The sequence below is a fragment of the Myotis nattereri genome (genome assembly GCF_964212035.1).
Source record: "Myotis nattereri genome assembly, chromosome: 17".
Classification (NCBI taxonomy): Eukaryota; Metazoa; Chordata; class Mammalia; order Chiroptera; family Vespertilionidae; genus Myotis; species Myotis nattereri.
Window position 1 is genome coordinate 35678259 of NC_138092.1, and position 19082 is coordinate 35697340.

Below are 19082 nucleotides of genomic sequence, written 5' to 3' on the forward strand. Positions count from 1 at the left end.
ACTAGATTGATGGCTAATTTCAGATATTAGAATGTGGGACAAAAAGAACACCTTAAAATAGATGAAATAAAGCTTATTCCTTTAATGTTCCTATGTTCTAAATCCTTTTATCAGTATATTTCTTTGTTTTTAAGTTACTTATTGAACATTTATTTAAGTGAAATGGCAGTAATTTTTTTAAATCAGATTTTCACGTGCTTTTCAGTTTCTTTGGATGATTGTTTTTGTAATGCTATTTGTAATTATTTTTTAGTCGTTTGTCTTAATACTTAAAACTTGCTATACTTCAACCTAACTTTTAAGTTAGAGATAGAAATATGGCAGGGCCCCATATTTGTCATTGACTTGTTAACGTGAAGAGTTAAATCTAAATTTGGAGCATTTAAGGGGACCTGTTTAATTTATTTGTCCAAATAGATTACTCAGCGGTTCTCAACCTGTGGGTCGCGACCCCTTTGACCATTGGAAAACACATATATAATTACATATTGTTTTTGTGATTAATCACTATGCTTTATGTTCAATTTGTAACAATGAAAATACATCCTGCATATCAGGTATTTACATTACGATTCATAACAGTAGCAAAAATTACAGTTATGAAGTAGCAACGAAAATAATTTTATGGTTGGGGGTCACCACTACATGAGGAACTGTATTAAAGGGTCGCGGCATTAGGAAGGTTTGAGAACCACTGAGATTACTTTTTTTAGTATCTTGGGAAATTTTCCGAGACATGATGCTAAACATTCAGTATTCTAATTAATAATACAAAGCCTTTGCAGTGTTGGGTCTTCTCTTTATTCTGTAGCTATTATGTTCGGCTCATTCGATCTTTTTAATATTCCCCTCAATGTAAGTAATTTGAATGAAGGACTAGAATGTTGTAATGCCAACTCTAGTGACCTCTGATTTGAATCCAATTGTTTGTACTTTAGAAAATGCCCCAAATCCTATAATTGTTATATTTATATTTGAAAATGTTTATATCAGAAGGTTTTCAAAGGCAGCCTAATCTAAAAAAATTGTCAACTGGGGAACTGCAGGTAATGTTGGACTCGTGGTGCTGCCATCTTTGTACATGAGAACTTTTTTCCTTATTGTGTTTGTTTACCTTTGGAATGTAATGTAATGCATACCTTTTAAGTTTGAGATTTCAAGAAACTTACTATAAGGTTGTTGCTTTGTTTTTTATATATTTTAATCTATTCTATTTGTAGTTATACCCTGTAATGATTTTATACATGAGCTAACAAATGAATTTCAGACTAATTATTTGAGCACTATCTTTTTTTCTTATGTATCTCATAAATGAACTTTTCCTATATTATCTTTTTCAAGTAGTATTTTCGGATTAGTTTAAATGAGAATGAGTGAGAATAATTCCTGTTACACATTTCAAAGTTTCTAAAAGTATTTCTTAAAAATGTAATTATTACTATATGTTACTTCCGGTTTGTTAATACATATATTTCTAGTGTAAGGTTTGTCACATATGTTGGCATGGCAATTGAGGTTAAAATTGAATTTCTGTATTTCAGATTTGTGGATTTCTTATTTCCAGCAAAAAAAATATATCACATTGATCATTCAGTAGGTTTTATTTAACAGGCAAAGTGGTAGACAGGAAAATGACTTTGTTAGTGAAATTTTTGAAACTAAAGGAATGTGTAACTGCATTTGGTCTCTTGTTCTAACCATTTATTCTTTATATAAAAGCCTAAGCAACTGGACAACCGAATGACCAGTTGACTGGTTGCTATGACGTGCACTGACCACCAGGGGGCAGATGTTCAACTCGAGCTGCCCCCTGGTGGTCAGTGCGCTCCCACAGCCAACCTCCTGCAACTGACCAGCTTCCCACGGTCCCTCCTCCTGGCTGGCTGCCCACCCCCCCATTGGCCCTGATGTGGGGGGCTGGCTGGCCAACCTCCCGCAGTTTCTCCCCATGGCCGGCCAGCCAACCTCCTGCAGTCCCTCCCAATGGCCAGCCGGCCAACCTCCTGCAGTCCCTCCTCCTGTCCAGCCGGCCCCCTGATCGGTCCGATTGGCCCCGATCTCCGGCCAGGCCGAGGGACCCCACTCATGCATGAATTTGTGCACCAGGCCTCTACTATAATCTTAACCAGAAGTTCTTGACAAAAAAAAAAAAAAAAAAAAAAAAAAAATTATAACTGATTGTGAGAAATACAAAATTAATTTTCCTTTGTTCTTAGTTTCCCTTCTCTTTTTTCCCCCCAAAAGACAGCATGTGATACATTCTAGTTAAGATTTTTAATACTTTTTAATGGCTGGGTGATCTTAGTTCTCTTCTAATTTCACTATAAACTTTTCATATACTACATGTATTTATTAATGATCTATTTCCCCATGTTTAATATGGGAAAGAAAACTAGAGCCCAGAAATGATTTTACTTTCCTAAACTAATAGTCACTGGCAGTGTTTAATAGTTAACAAGGTGGTTAACTTTGCTTGACAGTTTAATTCTGTGTGTTTGTATTATTTATTCATACATATTTACCAATTTAATTAAAATTTATGTTTTTAGAGCTTTCTGAATTTGAATGTAGTAGTGTCTTATAATACTTAGAAATTTATAGGTACTTTTAAAATATAGTCATCCTAGTCTTAATTTATTAACTTGAATTATAGAAGTTAATATATTGCCATCTTATGTTTTACTCTATAACCAGAGTTAATGAGTAAAGGACATTTTTAGTATTAAAAATGCTGCTGGGTTGTTGTTTTTTTAGTTTTTATATAATCAATGTAGTTTGCATTTCAGTTTAACTGTTAATATTTGATAGTTTGTAATTTTAAGTCATTTAATAAAATTCTGAGGTAATATTCCATCTGAAATTAGAATCTGTGTGTTAACCACATATGTTTTTAGTGTAGGACATTCTAAGAAGTGTGCATGCTTAATACGAAGACATAAATGAGGAGGAATGGCTTATTAGAATATGAGTTACTTAATTTGGTATTACTTTTTTTCTTATAGTAATTTATTTTCATTTATCTTTGGTAGGAACATTTTAATTATTTTCCCCACTTTAAAGATGGGATTGATATTTGAAAAACACTGTTATGGAATTAAAGTAAATGTAAAAACTGGGAAACAACTGAAAACAATGAGAAAAGTATAGCTTCATATATTTTTTTTTAACTTTTGTGCACCCTTAGTAGTAGAATTCATTCACATTAGAGAAATTCTTGATATGAAACAAGGTGATGTAACCATTATTATGAATTAGGTGATTTCTTTTAAGTAAGGAGACATTCGATTCTTTCTCCCTATCAACTGTATTAATGTAGGACCAACAGATGGTAAATATTTTATTTCTATGATGTGTTATTCTCCATAGCAAAAAACATTGTAAATTTATTTCTGCAGTAGTTTAAGTTATTCATTATCATTTAGGAGTTGTTCATTTACATGTAAGTTAGATGAAAATACCTGGGTTTCAAACAATTCGCTTTTCTTTTGTAAGAGACAAATATTTAAAAATAAGATCAACGTGTTAATTTTTGGACTAATCTTGGCCTCAAAAAGATTCAAGTACCTATAGTACCTGGTTTCTTTGGGCATTGAGATTTGAACCTAATTCAAGGAAATAGAGAACACAACTTTTTCCATTTAACATAACCTTTAACTTTTTGTGTCTTTTTTTTGATAGTAGGATGGTGAAACTATTTTACATTTATTCTCTCATGCAAATCTGATTTTCTGTGTCAAAGTAAGCAAACTTTTTTCTTTTGTGAGGTCTGTCCCTTGCTGACAAAACTGAATGGGTTGAGGTGTGATAAATGAACCTGTCGATTTAAAATCATAGGCTAGTTAGGTAGTTCTGGGTCACAGGGATCATTTTATTCTGGTACTGGCTCTAAAGCCATAGCTAAACTGAAAGGAATTCTCAGGGACAAACTGGACCTAAACTGAACTCTTGTACTCTGACTAGATGAGGCTATTCTTAGCTATTGAGTTCATTGCTTCTGGAGATCACCATGTGTCATTCATCCTCAGTGTTGAAAGGATTGAAGAGAGAAAGCAAACTTCTTTCTCTGCAGAGAGGACTTCATTTGCTTCTGTAAAAGTTTCTAAAATAAATTGTAAGACCACCATAAAAGCTGTTAAAGTGAGCTAACAGGGATAATTAAGAGTGATTAAATGTTAAGTTTATTAAAAATATAAAAGAAACTTTAATAAATGAAGGAAATTCCATTACAGTTATACAGATACTAGAGGCCTGGTGCACAACATTCCTGCACTGGGGGTGGGGGTGGGGATGGGGTAGGTGGGTCCCTCAGCCCGGCCTGCCTAAGCTGCAGTCAGACATCCTTAGTCAGCCTGGCTTGTGGCTGAGTGGCGCTCCCCCTGTGGGAGCTCACTGACCACCAGGGTGCAGCTCCTGTTTTAAGCGTCTGCCCCCTGGTGGTCAGTGTGCATCATTGCAACCGGTTGTTTCACTGTTTGGTCAATTTGCATATTACCCTTTTATAATATAGGATTTTAATAGATAGTAATGTGACTAACTTTTCAAACTATAATTTGCCTTCACAGCTTGTTAGGTTCCTTTCTAGTTTTCTTATTTTATGTCTTATATTAATAACTTATAATTTATGCCAACCATTTCATAAAATTGAATAGGATACCTTAAGATTTTATTTTGTCCTTTTTAGTGAAATACATATCTCTGCTCATTTTTGGATTCTTAAATATTTCTCCAGTTTTGACTTTATTATAATTCTCCACAGACAGGGGGACTTTTATAATTTCATTAACAAATGTTTTTCTTTAGTGAAGGAGCCCACCTTCAACTATCTTTTATATGCCCTGTCCATTAGGAAATCTTTGTAATTTTACTGTAGAATTTAGCAGGATCTTGACCTTACACATAAATAAAGTCATTTAAATTTCTGTAATTTATAGTGTTTGCTTTGTTAAGGTGTCTATATATACCAAAGAACTTATTGAACATGTTTTGTGTGGGTGCTTTAGATATTGTACTTGGGTATAGCTTATAAAAATAAGCTAGACACACAAGTTCAAACTTAGCTGAAAGTGCAGGAAACCACAACTCTTTGATAGATTTTAGAAAGAATTTTTGTATGTATAAGTAGCCTTCAGTTCTGGTTAATTTTGATTTAATTCCAAGTGATGTTTTTAAAAATTCATAACTTTAAATTTTTCTATATCTGAAAACGTGCTCTAGGCACCTCTGTACCACATCAACAAGTTTACTTTTGTCTGTTGTATTGAGGGTTTGCAAGACCACCCCCAGGTTCAGGAATTCCTAAGGAGGACTCACAGGACTTCGTGTATACAGTTATATTACTGATTATGAGTTATTATAGTTGAAAGGATATAAAATAAAATCAGGAAAGGAAAAAAAAGGTGCATGGGACAAAGTCCAGAGGCAACCAGGCCAAGCTTTCAAGAGCTTTCTCCCAGTGGAGTCGCACACGACACGTTTAATTCTTCCAGCATCCATTTGTGACAACATGGGTGAAATGTTGTCTACCATGAAAGCTCATTATAGACTCAGTCCCAGTGTTTTTGCTGGGGGCTGGTTACATAGGCATCCTTTTCCTATTTGTACCAAAATCCCAGACTTTCTGGAAAAAAGCAGATGTAATATAAACTATATTGTTTGTACGAAAAGTTTAGGCCAGGGGTGGGGAACTTTTGGCCCATGGGTCATATAAGACCCGAGAAATCAGTTGGTCTGGCCCAGCCAGGGCATTAGGGTGAGTTAATTAAATGTTTGACTACATGTAGCAGGCTAATTTTTAAGTTGATAATTTTGTTTGGCCCTTGAATGATGTTAAAAATATCCAAATGGCCCTTGGTAGAAAAAAGGTTCCCCACTGCTGGTGTAGGCACAGTGAGCCATTCTTTTCAGTTCTAGGAATGGTGGGACCCCTCCCTAAATCTATGTTCCAGGTGCCAGCCAAGGGCCAGCCTTGCTGCTAGACGTTTCTAAGGATAGGCAGCTCAGGCCTCTCTGTTAACCCCTTTTCTGCACATGTGTGTTATATAGATCCAGTATAACTAAATCTGGTTGCTTGGCGTTGTTTTAATTGCAAATTTGAATTTGAGTTTATACTTACCTGTTCTTTAAGCAGTAGAAGTACAGAATAACACTAAACTTATGTGTCATTTTAAAAGATTCAAGTACCTAGATTTTAGATATAAGACCAGCTGTGTTTGATGAATTGAAATAAATTTGAAATTCTTTTTTGAAAGGGCCTGTGGAGGGTTCTGTTGCTTTAGGTATGGATAAAAAATGGGAGACATTTATGTCATGCCAGGTCATACATTAATAAGGTTATAATCCTGTAGAGTCTTTTCCCCACAGGTGATATTGACAATGGCTCATGTGATGGAAACAAATAAGGAATTTTATATCCTGGCTCTGTGGAGAATGAGAAGTTCCTTTTCTTCTGAAAATTGCCATTTTTCTTAATGTGATAATTAAATTCACCTAAAATATTGAACAATACTTTAACAGCCATATTTTTTTTTCTAGTCGTCCGCTTGAGAGACAATGTAGTTTAACTGCCATGTAAAGAACTGTGACTTAGGAAATGGTGATTTTCATGGATGCCTATAAATGTTGATGTAAATAATCATGTTTTTCTGGTATGAGAAATTAAACTAAAGAAATCAATGTTTGCCAAATGGAAAAAAACCATAAATTGAAAAGCATTAAAAATTATTCTTTAATCTTTTTTTATTGTTATGACCTAGTAAGTAAACTAATCATTTTCTAGCCATGCATCAGTCCGTTTATGATGTTTTCTATGCACCTGTTGTTAATATTTATTCTTTCATGTGATTTACACTATTAACAAATGTTGTGGCTTGTTACATTTGATTTGATTAAATGGTAAATCTACGGCTATGCTTTTAAGTTATAAAGGTTTGTATATGCAGCGAAATAATTCCCAGAATCTATGAATTTTGATTAAGAAAATGATCTCATTTTGAAATTTGACTATGATCTTCCTGAGGGCAAGGACCATGTCCATATGGACATATACCCTGTGCCTAGAATTGTTGGCATTTAGTAGATGCTCAATAAATACTATTTGAATAGAGGAGTGAGAAAAAGTATAGTATATGCATAGTTTTCAAGTTAAACATTTCTAGATGTTATAATGAAATAATTTATAATGACCTTCTTTTGTTTTAAAGACGACGAAATCCAAACTCTTAGTGTCTCTTACTAACCAGCCGATCATATTTGAATCAAATCTATTCACATTAATTTTAAAACATGTTTACAGTAAAATTTCACTATAACACTTTGTTCCCTTTAATATTTCCAACATCAAATGCACAAACACCAAGACATAGGTCCACTATATGTGGGACAAGCTCTATAAGCTAATGTGTTTTTAAGGATATACGGGAACAGACGAGGGAATGTGCCTCCTGTGGAGTATGGTGGCGATGTCACAGGACAGTCAAACATACGAATTTCATCTGCTGGAAATAAAAGGTATAGTATGTAATGTAAATTCTGCCTGTCAGTCATTACCTACACCATGAAACAGCACCTGCTAAAATCGGCTTATTGAAAAGTGGAAAGATAGTATTTTAACAGCCTTCCTTATTAGGAATTGGAAGAAAAGGTTCGGAAGAGGAGAGTTATGTTAAATGAAAAATTAGAGTACTTTACAGCATTCTTTTGAAGGGCAAGTTTTGATGATAGAGTGTGCCAAGGTGTTCTTAATAAGTCCCTGTCACTTTAAAGTGTATATATTTTAAGTAAAGAAAGGAGAAATAAACATACACTACAAGGACTAAAAATCAATTTAAAATATCTTGGAGTTAAGTGGGTGGTATAACTTAACTGGAAATAAATTGAAAATATTCCACAATGAGTTTTCCTTTCAAAACTTTGTTATTTATTTTCAGCTTATTGAGTAGATGATTTTATGCTTACGTTGTAAAATGGGTGTTCATATATAATTCTGTCATGTTTGAAAAGAAAGGAAATGATATGCATTTTATATTCATGTTCTCTTTCTATTTATAGTTTATCATTTTGTTGGCTTTCTTGTATCATAAATAAGGATAAGTGCTTCTGAATCTTTAGTGTATAATGAAGATAATATTGTCATGTATCAGGAACAGTGTCTATTTTCTTTAAAACAAAGTAATTCATAAAAGTGCTAGGGATAGTCTGGCCGGTGTGGCTCAGTGGTTGAGTGTTGATCTATGAACCAGCAAGTCACAGTTTCCTCAATTCCCTGTAGGGAGCATGCAGGAGGCAGCCAATCAGTGGTATTTTCTCATCATTGATGTTTCTCTCTCCCCCTTCCTCTCTGAAATTAATAAAAAATATATATTTTAAAAAGTGCTTAAGAGAAGAGATTTTGTTGTTTGGGTCTAATTAATGAAGGTTCTGTGAGGGAATTAACTTTCTAGGAAGGAGTCATTTAGGGAAGATCATTTCCAAGTATGTGTATAGGTATCACCATTTTCCTTTTAAAAAAAGATTTATGTCTACTTATATTCATTTTCTTCACTGGGGTAACTTCTTATTTTTTTTAAAAAAAGGTTTTATTAGGAATCTATAGAGCCAGTGAAGAAGGCTGAAGAAAAAGGAGCCCAAATACATTGGGGTCCCACTATATAAAGATATAAATGCCATGATTTTATCCTAACTTTAGCATCTGTAGTATTTTAAAGGCCAATAACACACAACTACTTTTTACTCTAATTTTTGTTTCCTGAAAATTACTTAGGTTTTAATTCTTTTTGTTTTTGTTTTAGTGCTCGAGACAATGAAGCATCCAAATCTACCCGAGAAATCTGTAGTCCTTTTGCGGGGATGCTCTTTGGTATGTGCAAACTTCAGTTGATTAGATTTGTAGAGTGTTTCATAAAAGCTCTTTTTATTTTTTTTGATAGACACCCTTCCCCATGTTCTTTCCATGTAATTTCTGGGAAGGTGACACCCTTCCCCATGTTCTTTCCATGTAATTTCTGGGAAGGTGCTTTGTTCTAATCCACACTTTCTCTTTATAGACATGAAGGACATAGCTTAACATAAGTATGTTGACTTGCTATGTTAACTTGTCACAATAAAAAGAGCCTTATTTCCTGCGTGCAACTTTATTTTTTTAATCCTCACCCAAGGATATTTTTTCCATTGATTTTAGAGCAAGTGGAAGAGAGGAAAGGAGGGAGGGAGGGAGGGAGGGAGGGAGGTTGGTTGAGAGAGAATGAATGAGAGAATGAGAAGGGGAGAGAGAAACATTGATGTTAGAGCAGGGGTGTGCAAACTTTTGACTCGAGGGCCACAATGGGTTCTTAAACTGGACCGGAGGGCCGGAACAAAAGCATGGATGGAGTGTTTGTGCGAACTAATATAAATTCAAAGTAAACATCATTACATAAAAGGGTACGGTTTTTTTTTCAATAGTTTTATTCATTTCAAACGGGCCGGATCCGGCCTGCGGGCCGTAGTTTGCCCACGGCTGTGTTAGAGGCACATCAGTTGGTTGTGATTGAGCCTGACCAGGGCCAGGGATTGAAACTGCAACCCAGGTATGTGCTCTGACTGAAAATCGAACCTGCAGCCCTGCGGGCCATGGGCCAAAGCTCCAACCACTGAACACATTGACCAGGTCTCCTGTGTGTAAGTTTATTTTTTACTTTATTTAAAAAAATTTTTAAAAATATTTTTTTAATTGATTTCAAAGAGGAAGGCAGAGGAGAGAGAGAGAGAAACATCAATGATGATAGAGAATTATTGATTGTCTGCCTCCTGAACGGACCCTACTGAGGATCGAGCCTGCAACCCGGGCATGTACCCTGACTGGGAATCGAACTGGGACCTCCTGGTTCATAGGTTGATGCTAAACCCTGAGCCACACACCTGGGCTCCTGTGTGTAACTTTAACTAGAAATGAACTCTGTTCTTTGTAAAAATTACTAGAAAAATTACTTGAAATTTGGTTTCAGTATATGAAAAAAATAGGATCAACAGTTTAGGTTCATCTGAGAACCATCAGTAATTTAAAGCTTGGTTTAGAGATAATGTAATTGCATAATATTTCTTTGAAATGAGAAAAATCGCATAGTCCCTAAAGTTTTATTCTACTGTAATGTTATTAAGTGAAATTGACCAGTTTTACTTTATAGATAGATAAGAAGGCTTTATTCTTATGATGTATGTTGTAACATGATAAAAATTGGAAAAATGACTTTCTTTGATGGCCCACTGACAAATAATGGAATCATTATTTGGAAATTTTAAAGATGAATGGCATGAACTTATCTTTAATGCAATCTAAGAATCATGGATTAATATTCAGTGAGATAATAGACTCTAATGTTTGCAACAAACCATTCAAGTCATTTAATCCAATGATTTATCTCATGGCTTCATATATACACTGAGTGGCTAGATTATTATGACCACCTGACGTTTGTAGGCAAATTAGCTGTAATTTCGTGCTGAAGTTGTTAGAGGGCCAGACCATTATAAATAGGGAAGCAGGTTGTTTTCCACGACAGTAGAAGTGATTTTTTTCTGAAGATATGGGTAAACAACGCAATTTAACAGCTTTTGAACGTGGGATGGACACACACACACACACACACACACACACATTAAGTGGCCAGATTATTATGACCACCTGACGTTTATAGGCAAATTAGCTGTACATTGCATCGTATGGGATATGGAAACCGAAGGCCTGTTCGAACACTTTTGCTGTCTGCAGTTACCAAGATAAAACGTCTCCAATTCGCACAGGAACACAAGGATTGGACAATCGAGCATTGGAAAAAAGTCATGTGGTCCGATGAATCATGTTTCCAGTTGCATCATGCAGATGGCAGAGTGAGAATTTGGCGGAAACAGCATGAAAGCATGCACCCCACATGCATGAGTACAACCCTTCAAGCTGGTGGGGGCAGTGTTATGGTTTGGGGCATGTTTTCCTGGTATGATTTGGGCCCTTTAATTTGTGTGGAACAACGTCTGAATAGCACAACATACCTAAGTATCATTGCTGATCAAGTTCATCCTATCATGTTGATGGCATATCCCAATGGAGATGGCTTCTTCCAACAAGACAATGCACCATGCCACGGTGCTCGTATTGTGCCGGAGTGGTTTCAAGAACATGAGGGAGACTTTAACTTGCTTAGGTGGCCCCCACAATCACCAGATCTCAATCCAATTGAGCATTTGTGGGACGAAGTTAAAAAGCCATCAGGCAGCTGGTTCCACAACCATCAAATCTCACAGAACTGGACAGTGCTACTCATCAGGCATGGTGTCAGATACCTCGCATCACATTTCAACATCTTGTGGAGTCAGTGCCAAGAAGAATCGCCACAGTATTGAAGGCAAAAGGTGGCCCAATGAAGTACTGATGGAGTGGTCATAATAATCTGGCCACTCAGTGTGTGTGTGTGTGTGTGTGTGAGTATTCCACGTTCAAAGGCTGTTAAATCGTGTTGTTTACCTATATCTTCAGGAAAAAATCACTTCTGTCGTGGTAAAAAACCTGCTTCCCTATTTATAATGGTCTGGCCCTCTAGCAACTTAAGCGCGAACTTACAGCTAATTTGCCTACAAATGTCAGGTGGTTGTAATAATCTGGCCACTCAGTGTATATTTCCAGCTTATATGTGTATATACCACAGGGAATTTACTGTCTTCCAAGGCAGCACATTCCATCTTTAGGTGGCTCTGATTGTTATAATATTCTCATTTCCATTGAATTGAAATTTGTCTTCCTGTAATTTTGCCCTAGTGACTTCATTTAGAGCCCTTTGTTTTATTTTAAAAATAAGGCAATTGACTGCTTAGAGCAAAAATAATATATTGTGGGGCTTACAACAGAATCATGGGTTATTTAGAAGTATGTTTGTGTTTTTTTTTTTAATATATTTTATTGATTTTTTACAGAGAGGAAGGGAGAGAGATAGTTAGAAACATCGATGAGAGAGAAACATCGATCAGCTGCCTCTTGCACATCTCCTACTGGGGATATGCGCGCAACCCAGGTACATGCCTTTGACCGGAATCGAACCTGGGACCTTTCAGTCCGCAGGCCGATGCTCTATCCACTGAGCCAAACCGGTTTCGGCAGAAGTATGTTTTTACATTTGCAAATATTTGGGGGTTTTCCTGCTGTCTTTTTGTTATTGACTGCTTGTTTAATTCCCCTGTAGTCTGAGAAAATAATTTGTATAAATTCAAATTTGAAATTATACAAATTGTATATTAATACATTTTTTAGTGGCTCAGGATATAGTCGACCTTGGTGCATGTTTAGTGTGTTCTTGAAAGAATGTGCAATGTGTGTTTGTTGAGAGTATTGGTTTATAGTAATGTTCGTGTCTTACACATCCTGAAATTCTTACCTGACTGCCTTACTGTTTGTGTGAGGCCTGGCGGCTGAAGGGATTTTCTGTGTTCCTTCCCCTTCATCAGTTTTCAGCTAGGCCTTAATGCCCTTGACAGAGACGCTCTCTCTCTCCGTACTTCTCTCTCCTTTCTCAGCTTAGATTCTTGTGGCTTGTTCCTTGGTGGAAGGCTGTCCCCATGCGTGTGATTCTCAGAAATGAGTTTTTTGCCCCTCCCCACAGTGGTAGCCAGCCAAACTCTCCTTGATGTCTTGTAGGGTCTTGCATGAGAATTTTCTGCCCTTCCCCTCACTGCAACCGGTCTTTATTTTGTATGTGCAGAATGCTGGGCCTGAACAGGTTTTCTGCCCTTCCACCAGTAGATTGCGAAGAGTCTGGAAAATGCAGTGGTTGGTTTGTGTTTTTTATTTTTTTATTTATTTTTATTTGGAAGGGTGTCTTCAGATCTCCTGTGCTGCCCCATGTCCAGTCTCTCTTGTGATCATTCTGTGGGAGAGGAGTGCTGGGTGCAGAGTCCTCTTGTGAGTGGGCTTCCAGGAATCTACATTGTCTTGCAGCCCACACAGCGCCTTTAAGAATTCATTAATAGTTCAGCTCTTGTTTTTCTTACCTGTTTGTAAGGCCGCCTCCTATTTGTCCATATTCTGGTAAATGTAAAACACTTGGATTGTTCCATGTGTGGACTGGTTTTTATACCCTTTGAAATTCAGTTTAACTGCTTGTAACAACAGCTCTCTGATGGGCTTTTTAAAGATTTCTGAGTTTGTAGATGATTGAGCTTTTCGCATTGTGGGGTCTGAGCAATGTGTGGCCTTTTACTTTCTAAATAGAAGCAGAACTCTTCATTTAGTTCTTTATAATATCTTCCATTTCCTCCTCATAATGTTTCTGTTTTCACTTAAATACTTGGGTATAGTTATGGGAGCTATTTTAACTTCCTTATTTATTGTTCCATCATCTTTGTTTATGTGCTTTTTTCTGTTGACTAACTTTTCTAATGGTTAAGGGCCACTATTAATTTTCTATTGGTACATCACAGATTAGCATAAATTTAGTGGCCCAAAACATGCCACATTATCTTGCAGTTTCTGTGTGTTAGGAATTTAGTTGGGTCCTCTGCTCAGGGTCTTACAAGGCTAAAATCCAGGTTTCAGCCAGGTTCCAGGCCCAGTTGGAATGCTGGCAGAGTTAATTTCCTTGTGGCTGTATCACTCAGGGGCCTGGCTTCCTACTGGATGTCAGCTGGAGATCCCATAGTTCTTAGCGACTTCCACTGTTTCTTGCAGCATGGGCTTCCTTCCTCACCCTGGCTGCTCACTTTATCATGCAAGCAAGGAGCTTTCTAAACTCAGGGAGGGATTTTACCTGATTAGCTCTGGCCCACCCAAGATAAATCTCCCTTTTGATAAATTCAGAATTGACTAGAGGCCCGGTGCACGAAATTCGTGCACGGGGGGGGGGGTGTCTCCAGCCTGGCCTGCACCCTCTCCAATCTGGGATCCCTTGGGGGATGTCTGACTGCCTCTTGCAATCCAGGACTGCTGGCTCCTAATCACTTGCCTGCCTGCCTAATCACCCCTAACTGCTTCTGCCTTGCCCTGCACCTGGAACCCAGGATTCCCTCCTCTGGCTGGTCGCAGACACCTGGGACCCGGGACCCGAGTTTCCTTCCCTCCCTCTGGCTTAGCCCAGGATGGCTGCAGCCACAGGGAACCGTGGGCGTGTGGCTTCGCCTGGGCCACAGCTGCAGGCACCTGGGACCGCGGGACAGGCTGCTTGTCCCTCTCCCGGGCCACAGCCTGGCTGGTCCCCATTCCTCTCTCCCCATTGTTGAGTGTCTGAGCCATTATGGCATGATGGCGTGAGGGCGTGATGGCCATTTGCATATTAGCTCTTTATTATATAGAAGGATTTGCTACTTTAGTTACACCTGCCAATTCCTTTCATTTTTGCTACATATTATTGGCTAAAAGGAAGTCGTGTCCCCACTTAAGGGGAGTGGTTTATACAGGGAGTCATCACCTGAAGGCAGGGAACATAGGATCTGTCTTAGAATTTTGCCTACCATAGTCATGTTTTCCTGTTACTTAAGGACCATCTTTTTGAGGCCTTATTTTAATTTAATTTTTTTAATCCTCACCCGAGAATATTTTTCTATTGATTTTTAGAGAGAGTGGAAGAGAATGAGAAAGAGAGAAATATCTATGTGAAACACATCGATTGGTTGCCTCCTCCACGAGCCCTGACCAGGGCCTGGGGCGGGGAGGGGGAGGAGCCTTCAACAGGTACATGCCCTTGACTGGAATTGAACCCGGGACCCTTTGGTCTCTAGGCCAACGCTCTCTCCACTCAGCCAAACCGGCTAGGGCGAGGCCCATTTTCAGCGTAGCTAGGGACATTTCGGGTAGCCTTTATCCAGGGGTAGTTCAGCCGTACTGCTACAGGGTGACCTTTCTGGGTTCTTCCCTGAAGACGCAGGGGATCCCCAAGGACACCACTCTAGCTGGCTAGAGCTTGAATTTCTCTTTACTTCGAGGTCTGAGAATTGGTCAGTTACTGTGTCCTCCGTAGTTTCTTTGCCCAGCCTAATGGACTTTCACTCTGTGCACGCACAGCTAGTGCACAGAAAGTTGGAAGGATTTCTGAAGCTCTTTTTATGCTTCTTTTTGGATCTCTGCCCTAAACTTCCAGCCATGATAGCTTTCCTGAATTTTTATCTTTATCTGCTTAATTCAGCTCAGTTTCCAGCTTGCTTTGTTCTGTCTCCCATACCTGCAGCCTGGAACTTGCATTTAGGCAGAAACAGGGGTGCTTAAAGGGCTCACCTCATTTATTTTTCTCCCCTCAGGTATGATAGTCCTGTGCTGCCTGGTGTGCAGTGTCATATATTTTGCCTAGTTTTATGGTAGGAGGTTAAGTTCTGTGCTTGTCATCATGACCAGAAGCAGAATGGATATTTGATTATAAAACACTGTTATCAACCTTAACATAATTTATGTTTCCCCTGTGGGAGCTCCACTGTTGCTGACATCTGTGCTTAATGGACAGACTCAGATGCTATATGTCCCCTTAATTATTAATTGGAAGGCTAATAATTAAGGTAGTAGAGGACTTGCTGGTTCAGTTGCGCTTTTGATGTCCTGTGATTTTTGTTGTGCTCTTATCATGCATATCTTGATTAAGAGGTGATTTTGTGTCATTAACATATGCAGTAATAATAATAATCCTTGGTGGATCCAAAATGTTTGCACAATTGGATTTTTGCATAAGTGATAGCAGGGTGAGGCTTACAGTTTTTTTTCTGTAGAATCAAGGTAACCATTGATGTTTTTTAGCAGGGCGCAGTGTGATTAGTGTTTTATTTTAAGGTAATTGATCTTACGTAAGTGTGCTGGATGGACTAAGCAGGGAGAGGGGGAGTTTGGGAGACTGGTTAGGACAGTGATCGGCAAACTCATTAGTCAACAGAGCCAAATATCAACAGTACAACGATTGAAATTTCTTTTGAGAGCCAAATTTTTTAAACTTAAAACTATATAGGTAGGTACATTGTTATTAACTTAATTAGGGTACTCCTAAGGCTTAGGAAGAGCCACACTCAAGGGGCCAAAGAGCCGCATGTGGCTCGCGAGCTGCAGTTTGCCGACCACGGGGTTAGGAGATTATTGCTGCAATCTAGGTGAAATGTGGAGAGGTCCTGTCTAAGATTAATGGGATCTCATATGAGAATAGAAAAGAAGGTCCGTATATGGAGTGAATAAGAAAGGATGAACAAAGTTACAATGTAGTTTTGGGGTTTGGTTTTCAGGCCGTTAACAGAAGAAAAAGAGGGGCAGTTGCTTTTGAGGTGTTCAGTTTGGACACACTTGTTAAATTTAAGGGGCTTGTGGAAGATATTAGTGGAGTTATTATTCCCAGTTAGTGGAAAGATGAGGATGGGAATTAGAGTATTCTCTTATCCGAGAAGGTTTTCAACGAAAAGGAAGGGTTAATGTGTCTTTGATACATAGTAGATATTCATTTTGAAATTAATTATTCATCATTTGAGAACTTCGTATGATAAATATTTTACTTTCCAGCTTGTATAGTGATTACTTCTTGATCCAGTAATTAAAAATGGAGGTTTTTAAAAATTCAGATTTCTAGTTGCATATGTGCTCAAGAGTTAAGATTGCATTTTTATCTTAACGCTTTCTAGGAGGTGAAGATCGAGAACTTATTCAGAAAAGAAAAGAAAAATATAGACAAGAACTGTTGGAACAAATGGCTGAACAAAAGGAGAACAAGAGACGGTAATGAAAGGTTTGCATTTAAAAGAGAGGATTTGAATTTAAAATGCATTTGTGTAAAATGAGATGGTGGTAAATAACTATTACATAGTAAAATAGGAGGACACTTTTCCTGTTGTGCTTTTGTATTTGTAAATCACTTTAATTTCAGTCTGCACATTGTAAATCAGCAAGGTAATACATGCTCTCAGTGTTTATTTTCTTTGTCATAGGTAACACATGAGACTATGTATATAGTATAACAGGCCTTTTACATACCTGAATTAATTTCTTCAATTATTGATTTAGGATAGCATTTAATGTTATCTGCATGCCCACTTATATTCTCCAAATATAATAAGAAATGTAAAAGAAAAGTATTTTATCTTCTAACAATGTAAATATATATAGTATAAAAACAATCATTGAAAAATAAATAAAAGGTGAAATGCAAAAAACAAAATCATTGATAAATCCACAGATTTTTATATTGTGTACAAGTTTCAGTGTTTGTACTTTTTCTTGTAGAAGCACATGTGAAATATTAATTACAGTTTAAAATTTGCACTAGATATGTTAGTTATAGAGAATTTGAGACTTCTTATATTTAAAAAAATAATTTTATTGATTTTGAGAGAGAGAAAGAGAGGGAGAGAAACATCGTTGTGATGGTTCTATTGGCTGCTCCCTGCACTGGGGATTGAGCCTGCACCCAAGGAATTGAGCCTGACCAGGAATTGAACTGGCAACCTTTCAGTGCACGGGACAATGCCCAACCACCTGAGCCACACCAGCCAGGGAGAGATCTGTTATTTTTTAGTTTTGTCATTTGTCTCCTATCTTAGAGGAAGCCAGTATCTACTGTCTGATATTAACCATTGTAAACTTTTAAAAAACCCTCTTATTAGAAAGTATGGTATAAATTTTTAATTTTTTACCCTTTTTTTTGTGAACTGAAAATATACATGGACCCTAAAAGAAGTAAAGATTTTGTTTTACTTCTGTACTTTATTCTGTGTAAATTGCTTAGGTTTTAAAGTACGCCAGGCACTGGTTTAGAGATACTTGTTCAACTCAGTTTACATGTGAATCCTAGTTTACTTTACACCAAATTAGAAAAATTTAGTTTTCAGCGTCAGTTAAGGACTTATTGTCAGTTAAATGAATTATTTTTATTTGGAGATGTTGTTGCATGGACTTTGTATATATGTTTGTTTCAGTAATGATTATGATTTTGTTTGTGTTTACTATAATTTTTTAATATATAAAACTATAATTTTGTTTAGAGAAAAAGATTTGGAACTCAGAGTTGCAGCTTCTGGAGCCCAAGACCCCGAGAAATCGGTGAGGATTCCTGGCATCTTTTAATGTTTAATCATTCAGTCAAATAAGCTTCAAATGTGCCAGCAGGTGGAGATAGACAGAAGATATTGGGGGAAGTGTCAGAGTAGATCAAGTTGAATACTAATAAACTAAACTTGTTTATTTCACTAAGCTAATTTTTACTTTTTCATATATCCCTTCTTCTTTCAGTTTGTTTCAAATTGGTCCTTTGTATTTTGTTTACCTGTACTGTTCCATGGGAGAGTTATTTCAGTTTAATTTATATTAGCTGTTAATATTGTTCTTGAGGATATCTTGATCACTCTTCTTATATTTGAGTGATTTCCAAAGAAACTGAAACCTTTAATTCTAGACTGTAAGCATTTTAGTAATTTTTACTTAATATAAAACTAGAGAGATGACTTTATTTTTACTTTAATCTTGTAATTCTCATCATTAAGTGGAATGAATTACATCATTGCAGTTAAGAAGGTAATAATGTATTGTTCTTCTCACAGTATACTTTTTCTGCAGTTGGATAGGTAGAATTTACTTGTGAAGGCAAGTTTTAGTTTCATCTTTGAATAATAATTAAGAAACTTTAATTTTACTAAAAAGTTCATTCTTAAAGAATACAGCAACTTAAAATTATTCAACTGTAGGCAACTTTTGATTTACTTTTTTTAAAAAATATATTTTATTGATTTTTTACAGAGAGGAAGGGAGAGGGATAGAGAGTTAGAAACATTGATGAGAGAGAAACATCGATCAGCTGCCTCCTGCACATTCCCTAATGGGTATGTGCCCGCAACCAAGGTACATGCCCTTGACCGGAATCGAACCTGGGACCCTTGAGTCTGCAGGCCGACGCTCTATCCACTGAGCCAAACCGGTTAGGGCTTGATTTACTTTTTTACTTATGCTAATTATGTAGATCCTGGGGGGTTTATCTGTTTAAAAAAGTTATTATCTCATCAGCACCACTCATTCCCAGTGTACTTTTTGACTGCTCATAGAATAAAACTTTTTTTTAAAAATATATCTTATTGATTTTTTACAGAGAGGACGGGAGAAGGAGAGTGATAGAGAG

General features: G+C 37.0%; 1 protein-coding gene across 1 annotated transcript in view; it reads left to right on the plus strand.

Annotated features, from left to right (window-relative positions):
* Positions 1-19082, plus strand: part of CSPP1 (centrosome and spindle pole associated protein 1) — a 99538-nt gene that overhangs the window by 35741 nt on the left and 44715 nt on the right. Inside the window, exons 9-12 of the mRNA XM_081111629.1 lie at positions 7408-7506; positions 8787-8854; positions 16600-16693; positions 17956-18013. Coding sequence (XP_080967755.1) covers positions 7408-7506; positions 8787-8854; positions 16600-16693; positions 17956-18013 — 319 coding nt within the window. The remainder of the gene's footprint in view (positions 1-7407; positions 7507-8786; positions 8855-16599; positions 16694-17955; positions 18014-19082) is intronic.